Here is a 22,943-nt window from a genome sequence, read left to right as displayed (position 1 = left end):
GGGCTCTGGCTACAGTACTTCCCACTAAATTGGGCAACCTTTACTGCTCAGGTGTGAATTCCCAGCTCCTGGTCTCTAAGCTGGGGATGGAACCCACACTGATTCAAGTGGCTGCTGCAATAGTTAAATGAGGTTCCAACAGAGGTATGGGACTCAACCTGGCACGAAGTGATCAATGAAGGAGTTCAGCACACTCTGCTGTGCCTCGCTCTCAAGATATCAAACAGGTAAAAAGAGAAATTACACATTGTTTTATTTTAAGCTAATTGTGACATAACTAAAAGTTAAGCATGCTTTTCCTGTGTGACAGAGTGATAGAAAAATGGTGGCTGAGGGGTCATGGCTGTCATCCCAGTTCCTTTCTGGGGGATTTCATTCTGGTTTCATCTATTATCTAGGAGCTGGCTGCCCTGCTGGCTTTCCGTTTGCCTTGCTAATAACAGTAAATCCAGCAGCTTCCACTCCAGTTCCTGTCTCCTTCAGCTGACTCCATTCAGCATCTCTTCTCAGCTCATGTCAGATGTTCCCTGGGAAGTCCTGCTGAAAACAAAGTTTACAACAAAAGTTTCTCCTGCTTTTAACCCTTCTGCTTATCAGGGTGCTGCAGCGGAATGCAGGTCTGGGCAACACTCCTGTGTTCTCACTGTTGTTCTGACAAAGGTCTCACAGCTCTGGACAAGCTCCAGTGAGCAGCTGGGCAGACAGAGGCCCATGCTTTAGGCTGTACCTCCTAGGGAGTTAAGTTGAGGTGAGAGCCCTTAGCAGTTATAGTCTCCCAGGTCTCAAAGTAGTCACAGCCATTAAAACACACAGACAAAACCAAAATAGGACCCCAAACCAAAGCTATAGCACAGAACGGGAATGGGACTGGGACTCACTTGAAACTAAGGATGGACACATGGCAAGGTGAGGGGAGTGCTGTGTGGACCTTGTAGTCTTACTGCAGTGCCACGGAGAAGACACACGAGAGAAATACAGGCATGCAGGCTAGGACAACAAGGAGTTAGAAGAAGGAAGGACGAGAGTGGAGCCAGGCGGCCCTTCTAAAAGGCAGGCCTTACTCTGCAGTTAAGAACTAAGCAGCAGCCTACCGTGTAGTCGGAGCCATACTTTACTGAAGAGGCTCAGAGTAGAAAGGCCAGACCAAGGTCACCCAGTGGGCAGCAAAACAGCTTTATGCCAAAGGAGAATCTCTCCGGCCTCAGCAGTGATCCCTGACACATATCAAAGCTGCAGAGAGGTAGCCCTGCAGGCTCTTAGGAGACAGAGGGGTACTCCACAGTGTCTTCAGCAATGGCTGCCTGCTGGGGCTCAGGCTCCTTGGCAAAGGCAGCAGTACAGCTCTTGGTACAGAGAGTCTCACCACAGGGTTTTCAAAGTATGTTCAAGCATCGTGGGATAGCTACGCTTTATCTCCACAGGACTTCTGTGGCTTCTCCCCACAGAAGCTCCATGGCATGATGAGCCAGATCGGTAGATCCAGTAAACTCATTTTTGTCCTAGTTTTAAAGGGAAAAAAAGATGTCAAAATGTACATGTGACAGCTGTTTGGGACTCTAATGCTATGGAAAAGCAGATGTTTTCATTTCTCTTAGAAGTATTAGTCATTCTTAGAATGGGAACAAGTATTAGGCTAATAGCTTGTGCTCTAACCCACGGAAAATCCAGGTCACAGAGATACAATGTTGGCCAAGTCACAGCTCAACAGCCATGCTCACATAGCATTTGCTCTCATGGAGTCTGGAAATGTTTATGACGGGAAGCAACTATTTAATGATGTTCTCAGAGAAACCTGACATCTAACCGATAAAATGGATGGTAGCTTTTAGGGGAAACGAAGTTTCCAAATAGAGAAAGTCCAAACATGGAGAGAAAGGAGAAATCTTTCTAAAGTGCAGAATTTGAACACAGAGCTTTATTTTACTTTCATCGAAGGTCATGTACAATTTGGAAATAAACAAAACAAGTCCCAAGTTCGAGGACAAAACACAGTGACACCCCCCTCCCCGAAGCCCTACCTTACAAGAAGTTAATTTAAGTTTTTAGGGTATTTCTTCTGGTATACACTTTCATATTTTCTATTAGCACACTCAGTAGGTGATTTTAAAAAGTGATCATCTGATCAGACAGTATCTATCAGTGCCCACTAAGGAGGAAGAAGAGCATACAGGCTGTGTCCCCCTGGCCCCTCTTACACCTTTAGAATATGAGTTGGCTGTGTATTTTTTCTATACATGGTATGTACAGTGATTCCTTCTACTGCAACAATTGCCTGGCTGTGGCATGCTCCTCTGGCTCTTGATGATGCCGGAGAGACATATATATGTACATATAGATGTATATATGTACACGTATATATATATGTACATTTACACACACACAAACACACACATATAGGTATTGGGAGCTGGGTGGCAATGCTGTATAATGTGAATAGCCTTTTGATTTGAAGATATTTAAGTGTTCACTTAATGTTTCAACTGTGAAATAACTTAGTCTCTCACAACGAAAATGCAATGAATTGTTCCTAAACAAATAGTGGCCCGATGGGCTGGAGAGATGGCTCAGCTGTTAAGAGCACTGACTGCTCTTCCAGAGGTCCTGAGTTCAATTCCCAGCAACCACATAGTGGCTCACAACCATTTGTAATGAGATCTGATGCCCTCTTCTGGTGTGTCTGAAGACAGCTACAGTGTACTCACATACATAATAAGATAAATAAAAATCTTAAAAAACAAACAAACAAACAAACAAAGGGTGGCCTGGGCCAGCAGCCAGTGAAAAGGCTGCAGGTCATGAGACAGCGTTTTAGTTGATTTTACAAAATGCATCAGTCACCACCTCTGGGCCAACCAAAGTTCTGGCAAACCAAAAGGAAATCATTATTGTTCACAATTAATTTACTTAAGTTCAACATCCCTCTGACAAAGGAAAAGGATCTGATCATACTTGTCTTTAGAAAGGTAGTCATCAACATCTGGCAAGATTATCAGGTTGCCAGTGTCAGTTCCAGATCTGCTGCTGCAAAGCCAAGATGCTACAAGGCTGAGGCTCTGAGACCTGCCAACCTTCCCAGCCACTGAGCCAGGCAGAGTCACTCACTCTTTGGGAGTCTGCCCAGCTCCTACTGCCTGGTCCAGTGCTGGTGGACAGGACAGGGGGCTCATGGAAACAAAGAGAAAGTAAGGGCACGACTGACGCTAGAGAAACACAGACGGACACGTGAAGCTACAAGCAAGAACCACTGTCCTTACATCTTGTTGCTTTACTCTCTTCTTCCCATGCTGCCCAGCACAGCAGAGGCTGCTGGAATACTTACTGAGCACTAAGGATGCTTTTGACAACTGATGCTTGAAAAATCTGTGTGACCCTTCAGTGCGTTTGTTTGTTTTACTTAAATTGTAATTCATCTTAATTCATATTGTTCCACTATTAAATGTAGTACAGGGGAAAACCCAGCACACTCACATTTTGCTATGGTCTGGTATTCCTTTGACTTAGTAGTGACAGTCTCTAGGAATACTGAAGAGCCCCAAGGCCACTCTAGTTCCTCCAGCACTAGAGCTTTACTTGGATCTCACTGGCTTTCCCTGTGGAAAACTAGTTTGATGACAAAATGGCACCCCCACACTTCATCCTGTGACCTAGGGAGTCACAGAGGCAGGTGTGGATGATAGCTGCCTCCTGGTGCAAACCCAATGCTGTTGGCCTGAATTTAAACTATCGTTGTCTCTAGACATTATCACAATAAGAAAAAGACAGCCTCACTGACTAGCTCTTGCTTGGGTTTCTGAGACTCACAGAGCCCAGGCTGGCACTGAAGTCCTTATCCTTTTGCTCCTCTCTCTCAAGTGTTGGGATATCAGCTTCTTTTCCCCTACAGCATCACACTCCTATTCTAGAAGGAAGTAGATTGATCTTTCTAGGGGAGGGGTGTACACATGTCTCCACTGAGCTAGCTATGTGTCCTGAAACGAACCCAGTACTGAGGACACACCTTTCCACAGCAATCACAGGTACATGGTAGAAAGTTCTTTCAGCTGCAACTGACCGAAAAGGAAGAGCTCTGCTGTCATATTGCAGCTGCTGAAAACTTCCTTCTGAGCTGCTTATGGAGGAAAATGGCTCTTGTGTCAGGCCTCTGCAAGCAGTGGAACACTGTGGAGGATGCTTGGCTGGTCTCGGAGAAGTCTGCTGGGGTGGGCTAACTCTTGTAAAGGAGTGGTTTTATGCAAAGTAGCTAACACAATCTTGGCAGAGGAAGAATTCTTCCAGCTGGCAAGAGGATCCACAGAAGGCTGGCATGCCTGTAGAAAGGGTCTTCTGCTTGTGCTGGGTGGGGTAAGACTCATACTCTTCCCAGAGACAGACACAGCACCCCGAGCCTCTTTGCTTGTAGTAATCCTACAGTCATTCTCATGATATCCTCTTCATGCAGCCGTTCCTGAGAAGCAGCAGCAAAGTGCTAAACCTCTCTCTACCACAGAAACATGCAAATGCCACTTGTAAATAAGTAAGTTCCTTGGCAGCACCCTTCTGCTGGCTTTACCTCCAGACTCTCTGGCACAGGAAGCTGATGACATAAGCTGTGTGACAAAGGAGTCTTGTGATATCAATCCTCCTCTATCATGGCATGGGCATCCTTGTTAGGAAAGCAGCTGTTTCTTGGAAACGGTGCTTCCAGCAGCCTCAAGTTCAAGTGCAATACAAGGCTCCTTCTATATCACATTAAGTTTCCTACAGACTTAACTTGCTGGAAACATAAAGTTATAGGCAAAAGCCAGGTCAATGAATGGAAACAAAGTAAAGCAACACCTCCAGAGAAACTTAGGCCCAAGGGTGATGACAACACGTGACTTCCACTGAGTTCTCTGTATAGATTAAATATCTTATAAGCACCCGGCAATCCTACAACCTTTTCAGAGCCTGTGACTGAGGCTGCAAGGGGTTCATGACTTGTCTCATTTTACAGCTTATCAGAGGTGCTGCTGAGGACTCAGGGTGATTTATTTCCAAAGTCTAGGTTTTTCCTACAGCATCACACTCCCATTCTAGAAGGAAGCAGATTGATCTTTCTAGGGGAGGGGTGTACACATGTCTCCACTGAGCTAGCTATGTGTCCTGAAATGAACCCAGTACTGAGGACACACCTTGTAGTCGTGAACAGGACAATACAGGGACCCATGAGTTTAGGTCTCAGGTTATTCATTACTACTGTGTAGCCTCTCTTAGCTCTAGTGTCACTCCATATATAAAATGAAACTAACAGCCAACTAAAATATGTGTTTGAAAAGTGCTGATGTAAGTGGTAATAATTATTATCAATCTGTAACTTTACATGGAAAGTTAAAGCCACGGGTAAATGAAAGAAGGAAACCATGACCTCAAATGTTATTTAACATATTATGTATAGAAAAATAAAATATCCCACACTACTGGGTATCTTCCCGTGCTGCTTTCTGTCTTATTGGCTTGAAAGTCTCCCACTACCCCAGAAACTGACTGTTTTGTCTAGACCAACTAAGCAGCCTGTTCTTGAGCTCTGCCTGTCTGCCTCCCGGCGCTGGGCGGAGCGGCGTGTGCAGTGAGCATCTAGCCTTTTACACGGCTGCGCTCCCTGGGCTTACGGGCTACATGCTTTGACCACTGAGTCACCTCTCCAGCTCCCCACCCTCCATTTTATTATTAACTTTGGTAGCCCTGAAAAGCTGACAACTGTACACAAAAAATTCAGGTACCTACTGCCACATTCCATACCTAACACTTGACCCCATTTGCTCCAGCAAGTATTTACCCCACTCCCATCTTTTCGAATGCATTTGAACCAGGAGACAGATACCAGCATATTTAGAACACCCTGTAGTTAAATGGCTAACTAGGATTCAATGTTTACAATTCTATTTTTACTTTTAGGCACAATCTGCACACAGTGGGATAAATAAACTTCACAAGTGCCGCTTGCTCACCTGTGCTTGTGCAGCCCAGCTCCTGACCTCACGTGGACTGTCAACACACAATCTATTTCCCTTAGCCTAGAAAGCTTTCAACAGCCTTTCACAGTGAGGAAATTCTGTGGTTGAGAAATATTACACAGAACTTAAAAATCTAATTTTATCTGTTACCTGTTATCAATACTCACGAATTGTGCAGGTGTGTTTACATACATACACACACACACACACACACACACACACACACACACACACACACACACACACACACAGGTGTGCACACATATTCCCCATTCATGGCATTCACAACCATAAAAGCAAAACAGGATACAGCCCAGGTCACAAGGTCTTGTGTAGAGATTAAACATAAAAATGCTGGGAATACTATTAAGTTTCCAATGGACATCAAAGTCATTTTGTTGGTACTTCCTCTCTACTTCTTTCCCCCTAATTTAAAGATGCTGCTTTGAAATAGAAAACAGTAATGAGGTAAAAAAGAAAAAAAAAACACCCAGTTAAATGAGAGCTGTGGGAAAAGGCACCTCTCTGCATAGGCAGTCCTCTCCCAATTTATCCACTCTGACTTCAGCTAATTAAACATCCGTCTCAACGGCCTCCTCGGCAAATTAGTCATCCCCACTTTGTGACACTGATTGTTGGTTGCAGCCTCTCCCCACTTGCTGCCATTCCCAGAAACTTGTAGGAGTTTTCTCACCAGGCACATGGCAAGGAATGATGCAGGGTCTCCATTAGCCCCCTACAGTTGCCCTTGGTACCAGTGCTGTTTGTAATGCTGCCAGCCATGTCCTCAGACATGCCTTCCCAAAAGAAACCTGTTCAGGGGTGACAGTTTTGTCTACATTTCTGAGTTCCAGTGTATGATGCACTTTCCAAGTGCTAGTACATATACCAGACGGAAAAGAGGTATTAAATAAGCATTTCATTGAAAATCTGTTTTACGATAGCTTTGATGAGGAAGGAAGGAAGTAGTACAAGGTCTCAAAGGAACTGAACTGAGTTCTGGTAAATCACCACAGATCCTCTGAGCACTGAAGCTTTGTGAGTGGATCAAATGGCCAGCAGGCAAACAAGGAAAGCTGCCCGGCTTGGCTGTATGTGCACACGCTCCTTGTCACCTGCCTGCTGAGAGAGAGAGAAAGAGAGACGGCAGGCGGGGAAAACCTGATTTTGCACTATAGGATACATTTTACACGTTACTCAAGTCAGACTTCTTAAAATGCCTTTTCCCCTTAAAAGAGCTTACTGTCCATCCTAAGTGGTAGCATCTTTTAGAAAGACAAATGGCTAACAAGCACATTTGAAAATACTTAACTACACTGAAGACTCAGATAAAGAAAGTAAAATGAGACACTAGCAGCTGTCTGTCTACCAGTTTGGAAAAGCTGAAAGACTGGTAGAATACAATGTTGGTAAGCCCTGGGAGCAGGTACTTAGCAGGTACATACTTCAGGAGTGGTGGGGCTGTGTAACAGCTGCTCTAGAGATGATCTGTCTCTCTTCATATGTGCGGGAGATATGGAAGCCAGTGGTCAGTATCTGATATCTGCCTCATGGCTCTCATCTGTGAGATGGCTTTTCACTGAAGGCAGCTAGGTGAGCTCCAGGAATCGTCCTGTCCAGTACTAGAGTTATACAGGTATATAACCATGTCCAACTTTCATGTGATTTGAACTTAGGTCCTCATGGGTGTGTGGCAGGCATTTTACCCACTGAGCCACCCCCTCTGCCTTCAATCATTGACAAGAAATCCCTTATCTGGCACAAATCTGCAATAAATAGTTATACAGGACTGTTTGCTTCATGTTTTGTATATTGAAAAGTTAGAAATAATCCAAATAACTTAAATGTTAGGTTAAATACATTTAATTGGAATTATAAACAGACATTAGATCATACACACATTTGATATCACACATACACCTCTCACGTATCATGAGGGGGACTGATGGATGGAAGTGATTAATTAAAGGAAGGCATTGTATCACATGCCTTTCATCTCAGCAGGCAGAGGCAGGTGGACTTCTTATGAGCCCCTGGCCAGCTTGGTCTACACAGTGAGTTCCAGGCCAGCCAGAGTTACACAGTGAGATCCTCTCTTAAAGAACCCAATACACAAGCAACTAGGAGAATAAGGGCTAACAAGATGGCTTAGCAGGTAAAGGTGCTTCCTGTCAAGTCTGGCAACCTGAAGGTGGACGAAGAGACCTGATTCTGAAAAAGTTGTTCTCTGACATCCACGTGCACACATGTCAAACAGACACATACAAATGAACTAAACATTGAAGGGTTTTCACAGTAAAACAAACAAACAAACAAACAAACAAACAAACAAACACCAGAGTCCATATGTGTCCACAGAACTCAGTCCATGTACCTATCTATATGTGAAATGAATAAAAACCCATAAGGAAATTCGAGTAAACTTCATAATTTTTTGCTGGACACATCTCCAAAATCTTTTCCACAGTATTTAGTAGATGAGGCCAGCTTACGCCTCGTCCCCATTTTCTGAGCCTGGCTCCAGGAGCCCAGGCTGCAGCTTCATTCCACTCCAATGTTCCCAACCATACTTCAGCTCCAGAAAGGAAATGACATTCTGACTGGTGTCCTCCTTTTCCTCCCTAACACAATGCTTTACATCTGCACCCAGGGCTCCATCATCTGCTGTAGAGAGGTTGTCTTGTATATTGTATAAATGCCTCACTTGTCAATTAAAGCCTATGGCCTATGGTTTAGGCAGGAAATAGAGGAGGGACATTGGGAGGAGAGAGGAGTCAGATAGGAGCTGAAAAAGATGTGAGGAGATGGACACATGAGCCATGTGGCAAAATGTAGGTTAAAATAAATGGGCTATCTTTAGTTATGATCTAGTCAGAGTAAAGGGAGCTATATGGCCAAGGCATTTGTAAATATAATTTGAGTCTGAGTCTTATTTCTGGGAGCAGGGGGCTGGGAGGCAGATGCAGGACTTTAGTACAACAGCCTGCTGTCCTACTCCTCAGGAGACTCTGCAATCTCATGTCTTTCCTTCAAGCTCTGCAGTCTCTAATCTACCTGGCATAACATGCACAGTGGATGTTTGAAGAGGAACCCTCGTTAGACTGCCCTCTTTCCATCAAAATATAGATCAAATTTAACATGTTTCACAAACATGACCTAGCCCCAAATGAGCATGCTACCCTCACACTCTTACTCAGCTCCTCCTACAGGGGAACAACACTAGCCTGACTCCCAATCCTGTCCCTCCTCACAGTCCTCTGGCCTCTGCCAAAAAACATATTCGGACAATCTTCTCCAATTCCCTAAGTCTGGACCCAGTCTCCCCTGGGTCTGTCTTTACCTTCTGCTTATCATGTTCATGGTACTATAGCTACCTGCTTATCGGCCTCCCTGTTCAGCTAATCAGCAAGCTCCTTAAAAGTCAGGAAATCTCTAGTGCCTATATTAATCTGCTACATCATCAGCCCTAATAAATAGCCCCACCTCCTCTAGTCTGCATTTACCATCAGGGCTAGCCAGATCTGGACCCCACCTAGGTTCATCCTCTCCTGATAGGGGTTGTCTATGCTTTCTGAGTGCATCTCTTCTGCTTAAGATGTTCTCATTTAGGACAGCAAAGTCCTAGTTAATCTTCAAAAAGATGTCAAATCACTACAGAGCATTTCTTCTGGGCCCGTTCCACCTTCTAATTTTTAGCACTGTAGTTCCCTATTTGTGATGCGCCTGTTAGGAGACTTACCACATTTCAATGTCTCCTTTAATGTGATTTTTCCAGTGTGGAATTGGCACTGATATAGCATTTGATGACTTCTGTAAACCAAGTGGCATGTCAGGGCCACAGCTCACTTCAGTCATGAGTCTTTACTCAGGCTCTCCTTGTTAGTGCTGAGGGGTATGAGGCCAAGCAGGTAAAGGCAGCTCACAAACACCACAGTGCTCTCATTCTAAGCAGATACTTTGATCTTCTAGGCATTCTACAGTCAAGCAGCAGATTTCCATCAATATGCACATTTAGTGCAGTAATATTTCCTGAGAGCTAAAGCTAATTCTCTAGGGAGCCCAGGAAGTACCCTGGTCTTACAGCTGTGTATCTTGGTCCTACCACACAGCCAGTGCGTCTTCTCTCTTCCTTTCATTTTGCCTTTTCATTAATCTAATCCGTGCTGTGACTGCCCTGGATGAAGTGAATGAATAGATTTTGTAATGGAAAAGGAACTTCTGAAAGATTAGCGACTAGTAGGAAGAGTAAGTGCTGGTCAAATGCAGTTTTGGCGAATGATCTATTTCAAGTCGCTCTGATGTGGCAGTTGTGAGAGCTCATAACACCCTTCTAAAATAATTGGGTCTCTAAAGTGGTTCCAAAAGATTTTTGCTTGACATAAATTCTCTAAATTTCCAGGCTTTCTGGATAAAATAGTTGACTGCAATGCCATCTTTAACGTGCTCTGCTCTATACTGGAGAAGATCCATCAGGAGCCTCAGAGCACTGCAGACAGAGGGAAGCTCAGGTGAGATGAAACAACAAGATAAAGAGGCAGGGATGGTGTCGGGAGGAATATTTAACTCTGAGCTTCTTGCCTGGGGCACTTCTGAGTTACACATTTAAACACCTAGCAATCCTAATTTACTCCAGCACTTCCCACAGCGTCAGAGACACCGAGTGCTGAATCTTTATTTCTTACTCAGCTCCCATGCATGAGTGGCATCACTGGGATTACTTATTTTTTCATAAGGAGGAGAAGTTGTCTGTAGAAATTACCACCTTTTGCAAAAACAAAGCCACTATTAGATGGCCCTGTGTCCTCTTTCTTAGGAATATTTGTTACAGCACAGGGAGACTGCACATTGGCCCCTCCCTGGCTTACAAGCTTTATTTTCACACAAGAAAGGTCACTGGGTCTCCGGCCTACAATTCCCATGAAGTAGGGACTCAACCTACGCAGAAGACACTTGTGCTCACACGAGTCTCCAAGGTTCAGCACAGAGCATTTCTGGCTCACAACTGTTAAAAAGTTGACTCCGTTACACATATGTGTCCTGCCTCTTGTAGTACTGAGGATGGCACGCAGGTCCTCACATATCCTGGCAAGTGATTTCCACTGAGCCACATCCCCAGGCTGTTTTCCCTTTCTAATAGGGCAGTTCACGCCAGGTGTATGTTGCTTTAAGAAAGCTAGACATAAAACATTAGAACTGACACCAATACAGACAAACTGTGCAATTACAAAAAGAATTCCTGGCTTTATGCTGAGATTCACCACGGGGTTCCTCTAAATGCTGCTCTTCCCTAGTGCATTTAGATCTCACAATCAACCAACATTTCTGTTTACAGAATTTTAAATTTGTTCTCCCATTAGGGTTCTAATAAGCAACATGGTACAAATAAAAAGAGTATGGGGTTTGAGGTCAAAGAAGCCTGGGCTCTAATTTACGTTTGCCATCCACTTGCTGTAGAGATCTGTGTAACTGGCTTCTAAAGGCAAGGGAAAGTGGGGCCGGGAAGCTCCTGATGCCACAGAGTGTCGGGCTTCCCTTTCTCTCCATGTTTCTGACATGGCATCTGTAAAGCACACCCCCACCCCACCCTCAGTGCTTGTACATCTTAAGTGTGGTGGTCTCTGTAAGGCCATAAAGGCACACAGGGCAACAGCTCTCAGCTCCGTGCTCCTCCCTCCCCCAAAGATCCTGCAAAGACCAACTCCTTCCTGTGACAAATGCCCTGAAGACACCCCTGATAAACAGCACGTTCATTTATAGTCAACTTTCTGAGCCTTCCTGGCATGAATGTGAGGCCTCCTGTGGCTGAGGACACAGGCTCTGATGTTGCCCTCTCCCTTGCTGAGATCACTGCAGGACCTGGACCTATCAGAGTGTCATCTTCTAGACTTCCTTCCCTAATTCCCCACTCTTCCCTTTCTTTGGGCTTCCACCTCTGTGTGTCCTTTCCTCTCTTTGAGCCCCAGGGTATCTCACAATGACTAGGAGTTTGGATTTTATTCTGAATGCAGATAGTTGTCCTCAAAGGATTTGGAGCAGCTATGATCACACTCACAGTTTACAAGGTGTCTCTGGTGGCTGTGTAGACCATAGGCTGGAAACCCTAAGAGCAGTGGTAGGGGAGTCAAGCCGGGGCTGATGCAGGGCCGTGAAAATGTCAGTGATAGCACAGAGTCAGACATGCTCCATAGGTGAGACTCACCTGTCTCGCTAATGGCATGGCATGGAAGCTTGGTGCTGGGGTGTGGCTCTGCGACTAGGTGCAAGATTGTGCTGGTGACTGTGAGCACCTGCTCTATGAAGGGTCAATCTTACTGCAGCTTCAGTTAAGTCAGTCAAACAGCACAGTAAGCTGGAATGCTCTCTTCACAGAGGCTGCAGTGCCCTCCCTAGAGTCTTCATAGTGTACATGTGAAGGTCTCGGCTCAAATGTCCATTTCTTAGGAAAGGGGAATTCCCTGAGCACCCTTCCTGGGCGGTGCAGTCATCTCCTCTGCCTGTGTTCTTACTCTCCACCCTGTATGTCTCCTTTCCTTCTAGAGTAGAAGGGTATCCTCGGCAAGTGTCTTGCTGTGCCACTGTCCCCTTGCACCCAGGCCCTGTCCAATGGACAGGGGAGCGTGATGAATAGACGTAGATACAAAACAGCTACCAGTGCACTCTGGGTCAGCAGGCAGGCTATATGTGACTGTTTAATGGAGAAATCAAGACCCAGTCATCTGTCTATAACATGGAATACCCTGCAAGGTCTATGGCCACTGCCATCGCCGCCGCTTACACCCACCATCACTGTTCCCCTCCCAGTGCACGCATGGCAGTGAATGCTGCTTGAGAAGCAGTGAGTGAAACACTGAAAACTACTGGGTACACACTGCCTCTGGCCCTCAGCAAAGCAGCCAAGGAGGAGCTAACACTTCTCTAGGTGAAATTTTCTCAGACAAGCAGGAAAAATCATCAGAAGTCCATTTATACTGTAAAAACTTAAAAAAAAAAAAAACCTCAAACTAAGAAAGTATGTGTACAATTTCAAAATGTAATAAAAGGGTTGTTAAGGAAAGTTGGCAGGCTTGCTTTTCTGTTCTTCCTTACAGTGAGGATGCTTACAGAATCAGAGCCACACAGGTCTCTAATCTGCTGGCCAGATTCTACTCCCAAGTCCTCCTCCTGTGGATTGGGAGGCATTGTGTTCCATGTCAGTGTGAATCTGAAATGATGCGCTTCCACTTCTCAGCAGCGTCTCTGCCACACCAGCACACTGTAGGACGCTGTTGACAGCTGGTGGACAGCAGTGTGAAGGCCATAACAAGAGTAAACAAAATAGTGACAAGCTCAAGGTCAGTCATCAGGGTGACCCTGACAAAGGAAAAACTGCCTCAGGCCTTTACCCACTGAAGGACTAGTTAGTAGCCTTTCCTGACTAAATCCAGGATTGGACAGAGATCTAAAGCTCTCCCATCCAGATGCTAGAATGAGTGAGCTCTGTTTATATGTGCTTGAGCCTGTGCACTGGCCACCGATGCAAGTCCAGACATCAAGGAGGTCAGTGATATGAAACACTAGCAACTTTAAAGAGACATTTAAAACTAGGATTTAAACACGTGCCCTCCCAGAGACCTGACTGGAACACACTGTAGAGAGTTCTATAGGTAAGAACATGAACATTAACAGGAACCCCTGAGGTGTTCATCAATACTTATGATGATGAAATAATGACAAACAATGAGATTTTAGACTTTACAGAAGTAATGACTGGCTATGATAGTCTACTCTAAAAACCAAATTTTACTCGAAAGCCCCAAAGGTTTCCTTTAAGTAAGCCATATATTTAAACTGAGGTTTTGTGGGGTTTTTCCCCTCACTACCTACATTTTTTTCTAAAAGGAGAAAGAAAGAAAGAAAGAAAGAAAGAAAGAAAGAAAGAAAGAAAGAAAGAAAGAAAGTAAGTAAGTAGCAGAGGAATTAGGAAGAGTATTAGGTACCAGGAGTGTCATCATGTCCACAACTTGATTCAATAATGGGAACACTCAAATTCCTAAATTGCTGTTGTTATTAAATGAAGCATATCGTCAGGCTAGAGAAAGGTGTGGGACACTAGGTGTGTGGGGAAGGAACTAAAGGGTTCATCAGGCCTCCTTCTAGACCAGCCTCTACTAGTGAACAATTTGGGAAACACAGATATCCTACATTGCTCACGCTGCTCAGTCTCAAGTGTCCGTTCTTCTCACTTGAAGAACTTAAGGGAGATTCACCAGGATAAGGCTGTCTGAGGAGAGAGCTATGCACGCCAACCCTGCCCTAGCCACAGGGCACACTCAGAGTTCTTGCAAAGCCTTTCAGGTCACTGTGCCAGAGCTTAGCATGTACAGTTTTCTCACTTGACATCTTCCTGCCAAGTTTACAATCTAGTTCCTGGGCTAATGGGAAAAGTGTAAGTATTTCATAACTACATGGGGGCAACCATGGTTTTTACTAAGTAAATGTACTTTCCCCTATGTTAAAGAGGATTTTTCTTCTTTTCCTTAGTCACCCTTGAACAGCAGCTCATTCCCGAGTACAAGGTTCAAACCACAACATGGACACCACCTCTTCTGGGCTCACCCTAAATAAATCTTTGTCAAGTTGGTGACTTCTACTTCTGAGACCAGACTCTTAAAGCAACTAGAAAGGTCTATTTTAAAATGCTTCTTGACTTAAGAAGATAGACAGCGATACAAGCAAGTATCAAGCTCACCTGGCTCCAGTAGCACGAATAGGAATTAATAATCCAGATCTTTGTGTTCTGGATAACAAATCCCAAGCTTTTGCCAGGGAGACAGCAAAGACTGATGAAAATGGCAGGGGCATATACACAAGGTGGTGTAAGGAAGCACACGCCAGTGTGTGCACGCCCTAGATCATGATTGATGTGGATGCTGGAGACAGCCACAGATAGACAAACAAGACTGGACAGACATGGCTGCAGACAGAAGGAAGGACACTGGCTCAGCTGCATCCCCTTAAGTTTGTTGGGGTTTCGAGGTCTAAAATAACAAAAGAATTCACTGACAGCACAATTTCTATTGAGAAGGTTAAAAAAAAGTTCCACTTTATTCCTAGACAACTCAAAAAAAGGCATTTTTAGAATATTGAGAATTGTATTACAAAACTCACTATTATAAGACCCCCAATTCTACAGAGTGAATGCTCATTAAATACCCTTGAGTATCTGAAGCTATTTAAAAGCTATTAGATTGGCACCTGGAACCCCCAAACATCTAATCTCCCCTGGGATAGAGAGGCTGTGCCTCTTCAATCATCCCCTAAATGCAAAGAGGTTTGACCCCCATGCAATAGATAAAAGTCACCCAAAAAATGAACAAAAGAGGTGTTTGGAGAAGCCGAGCAGCATTCATCCCAGCTAACGACTTGTTCATTATGAGTGATGATGGATAAAGACTTCTCACGCTGAGATGAAATCAAGATTTATATGCATTGTTTCCTCTCCCAACTTGTGGGAAGATCATCATCATTTAATTCTATCTCTGCGGCCAGTGATGGGCATCCAGAGAGCTGGTTATCAAACGGCGCAGTCAGCTGGCAAAAGCCGAAACGTGCAGTTGGCACATCTGGACGGAGCCGCCACAGCCGAGGGTGAACAATGACTCCTGGCAAGCATCCAAATTGCTTGCAGACGCTAGCAGGTCTCATCTACAACCGCCCCTACCAGCATCTCTCTCTCTCTCCCTCTCTTTTATGAGAATCAGATTTTCATTGCTCCATTCAATTGCTCTCCTCTGCCATTTTTTACAGCTCTTATCGTTCCCCTGGAATATGGCCTTGAGACAGCTCATCCGTGTCCTTCACTGTGTTATCTCTTCTAACTTTTATTAAAACTTCAGCTTTCATCTGAAGATAGCTAATTAAATCTGGAACAGATTATATGCCTCCCCTTAAAAAGAGAACACAACTATTTTCTTCAGGCTGAGCAATGCCCTCTTCCTTTCCAAAAGGTGAGCTCAAAGGTATTTAAGAAGTCTCTTCACCTACAGAGCTATGATACTTGACTTGCCATATATGGGCTGACTTTTAGTATAGTAGTCTGTTATAGATAAATCTTTCAATTAGTTTTGAAAATAACTGTTTCTTAATATTAGTAATATTTGTGTTCTAAGTCCTTTAAATATCTAAATAGCACAAGCTGATTTTCTACAAGAAAGCTGGATAATGAGGAGTTAGAGATTAACAGCTACATGAGTACATAAAACAATTCATCTTTTAAAAACCATCTTTGTAAAATCGCCCTCATTTAGCAAGAAAGAAGAGAATATCTCCCAACCCCCATATCCTGAAGGCTAGTAACTGAAAATATTCCCATGTAAATTGTGTGAAAACATGCAATTAGAAGCAATAGTTCAAGTTTAAGGTTTTGTTGTGATTTCTGTGGTGCTGGGGAAGGAAGCCAGGACCATGAAAGCGCTAGGTAAACATTCTGCCACCAAGCTATGTCTCTAACTCCTTGGTTTGGATTTTAAGAAAGGTTCACATTAACTAATGATAAACATCAATGATGAACTGCCCACAACTGATTTGAACATTCTTGTCTTACATATGCTACTGACCCAGTTCTTTCTGAGGCCCAGAGGAAACTATAGGTTTGTTAATCAGCCTCCTAGAAAGAATATCTAGGGAGGCAGAGGCAGGTGAGTTTCTGAGTTCGAGGCCAGCCTGGTCTACAGAGTGAGTTCTAGGACAACCAGGGCTACACAGAGAAACCCTGTCCCGAAAAACCAAAAAAAAAAAAAAAAAAAAAAAAAACAAAAAAAAACCAAAAGAATATCTAAAACAATGTAGCCAGACATCTCACTCTCTGTCATACACAAACACACAGACACACACAGACACACACACAGAGTCTTTTAACTAAGTGTTAAGCCTCTATTTATGGCTGTGGTATAATTTAACTAACGCACCTGAAATTTTCTGGGATCCTTTTCTTCTTTTCACTGCCTTGAGCAAGATCTCCTTCATGGTGACCTTTGTGTTGTCTACTTGGATAAGGGAGAATCCATGAGCAGCATTTCTGTAGGGAAAGACAAGAACAAGAGTTATCACTATAGTTACACAACACTGGGAAAAGTTCAAAACAACAGTACAGAAAATGCCGGTGAATATTTTGGAGAAATCTGCCAGGCAGTGGTGGTACACATCTTTTATCACAGAACCAAGGCAGCCTGGTCTACAGAGTGAATCCCAGGACAGCCAGGCTACACAGAGAAACCCTGTCTTGGGAAAACAAAACAAAACAAAACAAAACAAAACCCATATTCCCAGGCATTTGTGAGGGCATTCTAATAGAAGCAGCATGAAGTGAACCAAGGTCAGAGTTGCTGCAGGCTTCTCTAATTCATTGCAGATTGAACCTGGTCTGCTTGTGTCAGAAGGAGCCAGATTCCCAGTTTTGGCTTGGGAGCCAAATGCTGTAGTAAAGACTGGCAGCTGACAGAGCCTGATTTATGTCAGTCCCTGTCACTGTAGGCAGAGACTACTGTCACAATAAGCTCCTCAGTGCCCAGAGAAAGAAAAAAGGCTCTTTTAACCGTCTAGTACAACACTGGTCTGCCCATTTATCTTTTGTTGTTATTTTGGTTTGTTTGGAGACAGGGTCTCAGTATATACACCAGGTTGGCCTCAAACTCAGAGAGCTCCACCTGCCTCTGCCTCCCTCCGGGTATTAAAGGTGTGCCCCACCATGCCCATTCCACCCCACTTTTAATATACAATCTGTGTATACTCCACTATAAGTGATTTTTTTACCTAGTCCTACAAAAATCAAACAAAATATTAGTTTAAGCAAAAGAAACGAAAGACAAAACACTAACACTGCTTGCAAGCTTGTAATCAAATTAGGTTGGAGAAGAATTGAGATTGAAAAAGAAAAAGAAAAGAAAAACAACAAAGACACAAACAACAAAAAAAACCAAACAGATGCTAAACCCAAAACAAAAAAACAAAAAACAAATGACAAAAACAACAACAAAAACTCATCCAAAACCAAAACAAACAAAAAACCCACCCAGTAGCTCATCATCTGGGTGAGCTGTCATTTCACAGAGACTGTTATTGTAGTGACAAGTGTCACAAAAATATACCCATTCCCCCCCTTTGGGCACTGGAATAAAACACACTAATTCCGAGTTGCTCATGTAAAAAATGGGACCCAAGTTTCCAACTATGGAACATGAAAATTGCTCCAAGGAGTTTGGTCACATTCCCATTTCCCCATAAGAATCTCAAGGGAAACATGGCCAAAACCCATGGCAAGGCTTAATCCTGACAAGAAATCTGAAGGAAAGCCAATCTCTGGGAAAGCTTTCCAATGGTAGATGAGGCTGGGATGGGGCTTGGAGCCCAGGCTAGACCCATCCAGGTAGCTGGTTCCCCACAGGGGCTATGGGCTAATCTAAAAACCAAGGATCTAATTTGTTTCCCTAACACAGAGACATGTCCACAGCACTCCTCTCCATGCAGCTTGCTGTTTACTCCTTGACGTCCCATTTGTTACAAAGCACAAAGCTGATGCTGCCCTGGCCAGCACAGCCATCCATTTTCACTTGGTGAAGGTTCTTTGCTATCGAGCAGCAGGCCTGAGAGCTGTCAAGCTAATTTTACTCAACACTCTGTTACTGAATCATGCCTGAGCTCCAACCATTCTTTACCTCAGAAGCTGGACCCCATCCCAGAACAATCTTTAAAAGTTTATTTTACTGATCAAAGCAAAATAAGAAATAGCTCTTTTTAAAAAAACTCTATTTTGGGAGAGCTGCTGTAAGTGAAACTTTGGCAAGGGTACTGATATGTAAAGAGCCTTGTGCATTAAAAACTTGCGGGTGTTTGCCTTGGCACTAGGCCAGTGAGTATTGGAACAAATGCCAATCAACCACACTCAGATCTGCCTGCCCCAGCTTTCTCCTCAGAAGTCAGTATGTCCTCCATCTGTGACAATATGTTGGGTGACAGATGAGTAGGGCCAAAAGGAAACACAAGTTCTCGGAGATTTGCAAACTAGTACTGGCCCAGGCCTCACGAACCCTCATCCACCCGGCAGCTACCTAACCGATGGTAGAGTTTGTCTGTTTATAAACTGCTGCATTGGCTCCCGTTCTTTGGCCGGCTGATAAAATCACTGCAAGCCAGTATGCTCAACTCTTTCAGCAAAGAGCAGAGTAAAAGCTTAACAGGCAGTTTCATATCTGGACTAACTTTCATAAATTCAAAGTGTCCTTTTAAGAGGTTTGAAGCAAAGGAAAATCCCCAGTCTGTATTTTTCTGTCATTTTACCAAAACATACCTGGGTGACAAGGTTAAAGCAAGCAGAGGAAATCCCTGGCCCTTCCCTCCACAGGCCTTACTGATAAATTGTGTAGTGGAGGAATAAAGAATCACCTTCTGTATTTTTTCATTACACTTTTCTTTTGTTACAGAATACATAAATCCATTGTGGCACAATGTAATATGTATCACCATGCTACACCTGCGGACGCTTCCGCGTGGCTGCCATGTCTGTGCAGTCAGGAATGATAAGTGAACCACCCGTGAATGTTAACGATAGTGATCATTCTGAGGTAACTCGGCTCTCCATCTTCCTTTACAGCCTCCAAGCTGAAGCCAGGGTAGCAGGGTTCATGAGAGGAAAATGAAAACAACAGTGAAGGAAGGAAGGGAGGGAGGAAGGAAGGGAAGAAGGAAGGAAGGAAGGAAGGAAGGAAGGAAGGAAGGAAGGAAGGAAGGAAAAAAGGAAGGGCAAGGGAGCATCGGATGCGGATGCATGTCCAGGATGTGTGCTGTCTGTCTTATTCTGGGCTCAGGACAGGGCATGCTGGGGATGCAAGCACAGACGACTGAGCACCTCTGCATCTCTGGTGGGATCCTTATTCAGGTCTATCATGAAACTCCATGTCAGAGAGCTGACTTACTGCTGCTGCCAGTAAACTCGGAGCTGGGTCCTCTCAAGTCTGCTAAGACAGTGAAGATCGCACAGGCATTTAAAACGAGCTCAGGGAGCTTAGTTTTGCGCCTCTGAAAGCCATGCAGTCACCAAAGAGGCTTCTGGGGCAGGGAGGGAGCCTGAGACATAGTCTGGCAATGAACTTGAGACCTTCCTATCTCAGCCTCCAAAGCACTGGGATTTTAAAAGTTATGTGACAGTGTCAGACTTACCACAGAATTTTGACACTAGCATTAGTCCTGGACAGTGAGTATTTTTCTAAGCAGTAAACCAAAGGTGACAGGAGACACAGGAAATAAGGACATAGGTCTTCATACTAAAGCATAACTCTCTGGACAGGAAAAGGGCAAGAGATGGACACCAAGGGAGAGGGCAGTTTATTGGGGAGGAAAGCATACAGACTGCAAGTGCTGTGCCCTGTGAGTGTAATGCTGTAACACACAAGTATGTGTGTGTAGTGCTGCAGTGAGGCCCCTTCCCTGCAGAACTGTCACACAATGGATGCTAGGCACCTGGCACTGGAGGGCGCCAAACAGTGGGAGTTGTTTCCTAATGCGGGCTTTCTGTTTGCCTTGGCCCAAGTCATACCCCAAAAGAAGAGGCCTCACACAGCCCTCTCTGCTCTGGCTCCTGTGGGAAGAATGGATCTCAGCACTCAAGCAGCTTACGGGCATGAAACTGTGTGATGAGCTGCTTGGTGGCATCATTTAAGGGCACTGTCAGCAAGTAGCCTTTGATCCAAGCATCAAAAGCTCCCTGAAGGTCAGCATTCTGGGCTCAATGTTCAAAGCTTTCCAATTGACAGGAAAACTCAGAAGCAGTGTAACTTAATGGCTTTGAGGGACAGCAGGCAATAGAAACTCAGTCACAATGTGGGGGAAATTCAGTGAGAATTAAAGAGTTTTTAAATCTGTATAATATGCATTCACCATTTAACAATCACAGAAGTAACAGCAGCAACTACTGCTTATTGAAAATTTACTATGTGACCAGCACTATTTTAATCTGTTAAGAAGCCTGCATTTAATCATTTAATCCTAAAAGAGCACATATAATTTCAGAGAAACAAGGCTGGAGGCATCAGGAAACTATCCTGAGGCAAAACTCACACTCATCCTATTTTGGAACTATTGAGAACTTAACAAAATGGTCCCTAACACATGTACAGTCTGTGGTAGAGAAGGTCAGAGAAGCTCACAGATGGCTGCTTTCTTTATAGGCATAGGGAAACAGCATACTTTGAAATAGAAACTGTACTCTTAGAGTTTTACTTAACCCTACTTTTAATAATGGTTCTTAAATGTTTAACCTCCCTTCTAGCCCCTCACCACCAGAGGTAGTGGAAAAGAAAGGTTATTAGGATATGGAGGAAGTGAACCGGTTTAGAAATGGTTCTTTGGAGCAAATCCCATCTGTGTTGTCAGGAAACCAGAACTTCAGTTTAGACGTCAGCAGCAGCAGTTTGAGCCACTGGCAAACACTTCACCAATTACCATCAGGCTAGTTCAGTAGTGCTGGGATAGCAAACATCAATCAGCAATGGTGGCACAACCTAGCAGAGATAGGCAGCCAGGCCTCAGCCGAATCAGCAGGAGGTACAAGGACCTCTGGGGATGGCAGAAGTTCTTTGCCATGCCCCTCTCAATGAAGCAAAGATCAGCAAAGATGCGAGACCAAGAAGCGTTGCAAGGAAGCCTCTCTCAGGCCATTGAGTCCTATTTATATGTCCTCCAAACATCTTGAGTCCTCCACAGGTCTTGCCTCATCACGTATCTTGCCTTGGCACATAAGTCTGAATCAGCTGACATCACTCTGCCAATCAGCACAAGTAGCAAGAAACCACCAGCATACCACCAGAAGTTTTTTGGTGTGTTTCTCTCTGTGAAGTCCCAACAAATTGTGACTAATAAACAATGGCAAGGCATACTAATACCATCCAGCATCATCCACCATCTGTTGGGTCCTTCTTAATATCATGCATCCTTTCATCTGTGTCTGCACAAACATCCTTTCACCTGTGTCTGCTTCAGCAACATTACAAACTTTCCAAAGAAAACATTTAGTTTCCTGTGTCTGCTGTGTGGACTGGACTACAGCTGCTGGTTTGTGTATGGTGTTTGCTAGTGGACTGGAATGCAGCTAGCTGACTCATGTTTGGTGTTTGTTGGCTGACTGGACTGAGAACAATGAAGACTGAAGTCTCACCAAAGAACCATTTCTAAACACATCCACTTCCCCATATCCTAATAACCTTTCTTTTCTGTTATCTTTGGTAGGTGGTGGACTAGAGGGGAGGTTGAACCCTTATTAAGTATATTGAGAAACATACATGCCTATAATACCTAACTAGCCACACCCAGGAGAAGAGTCAGAGGAGCTCCCTCAGGAGAGATGTCTCAGCTCTGTATCACAGCAGTGGAAAGGGAGCAGTAATACCAAAAGGCAGCAGAGCACACTGAGCTGTAGAATATAATAATGGCTAGTTTGAAGTGAAGTTTTCCCTTTGTTGGGTAAACCATATAGTTACTCTGACTCCATTTCCTCACAGGCAAAACAATTCTTGGACATGAAAGTATTTATAGTAACATCTGTCAAATAATAATTAAGTAATTACTAACATACTAGCCATTGACTAGTCTTTATTAAAAGTGATATATAATGTTCAGGTACAGTAGCAAACATCTATCACTCAACACTCGAGGGGCTAAGGATCTTCAAGCTTCAAGCCAGCTTGGGCTACCTAGTGAGATCTGGTCTCAAAAAAATAGGCAAACAAAGGAGTTACATATACTGAGAATAACAGTTCCCAGCTCTTAATTGTTCCTATAACCCCTTCCCCAAAGAAAGGCAGGTGCTATTATTGAACCTACTTTATAACAAGAAAGTGACAGGTTAAGACACGTACCTGGAAATACACATTAAGTTAATAAGTTCTATAGCCAGCAACAAATCCTGCAGGAGCCACAATTTAACCCTAGATGGACCTTATA

The 22,943-nt window shown here is 44.0% G+C and overlaps 1 protein-coding gene across 30 annotated transcripts in view; it reads right to left on the bottom strand.

Annotated features, from left to right (window-relative positions):
- The window catches only part of Mapkap1 (mitogen-activated protein kinase associated protein 1), a 218,188-nt gene that overhangs the window by 74,143 nt on the left and 121,102 nt on the right, over nucleotides 1–22,943 (bottom strand). For all 30 annotated transcript variants that reach the window (NM_001290625.1, XM_030249988.1, XM_030249984.1 and 27 more), the window contains one exon: nucleotides 16,919–17,028. In NM_001290625.1, the coding sequence (NP_001277554.1) occupies nucleotides 16,919–17,028 (110 nt within the window). The remainder of the gene's footprint in view (nucleotides 1–16,918; nucleotides 17,029–22,943) is intronic.

This window comes from Mus musculus, chromosome 2 (genome assembly GCF_000001635.26).
Source record: "Mus musculus strain C57BL/6J chromosome 2, GRCm38.p6 C57BL/6J".
Taxonomy (NCBI): domain Eukaryota; kingdom Metazoa; phylum Chordata; class Mammalia; order Rodentia; family Muridae; genus Mus; species Mus musculus.
The sequence above is the reverse complement of the archived record's forward strand: the minus strand, read 5'-3'. Positions and strand labels throughout refer to the sequence as shown.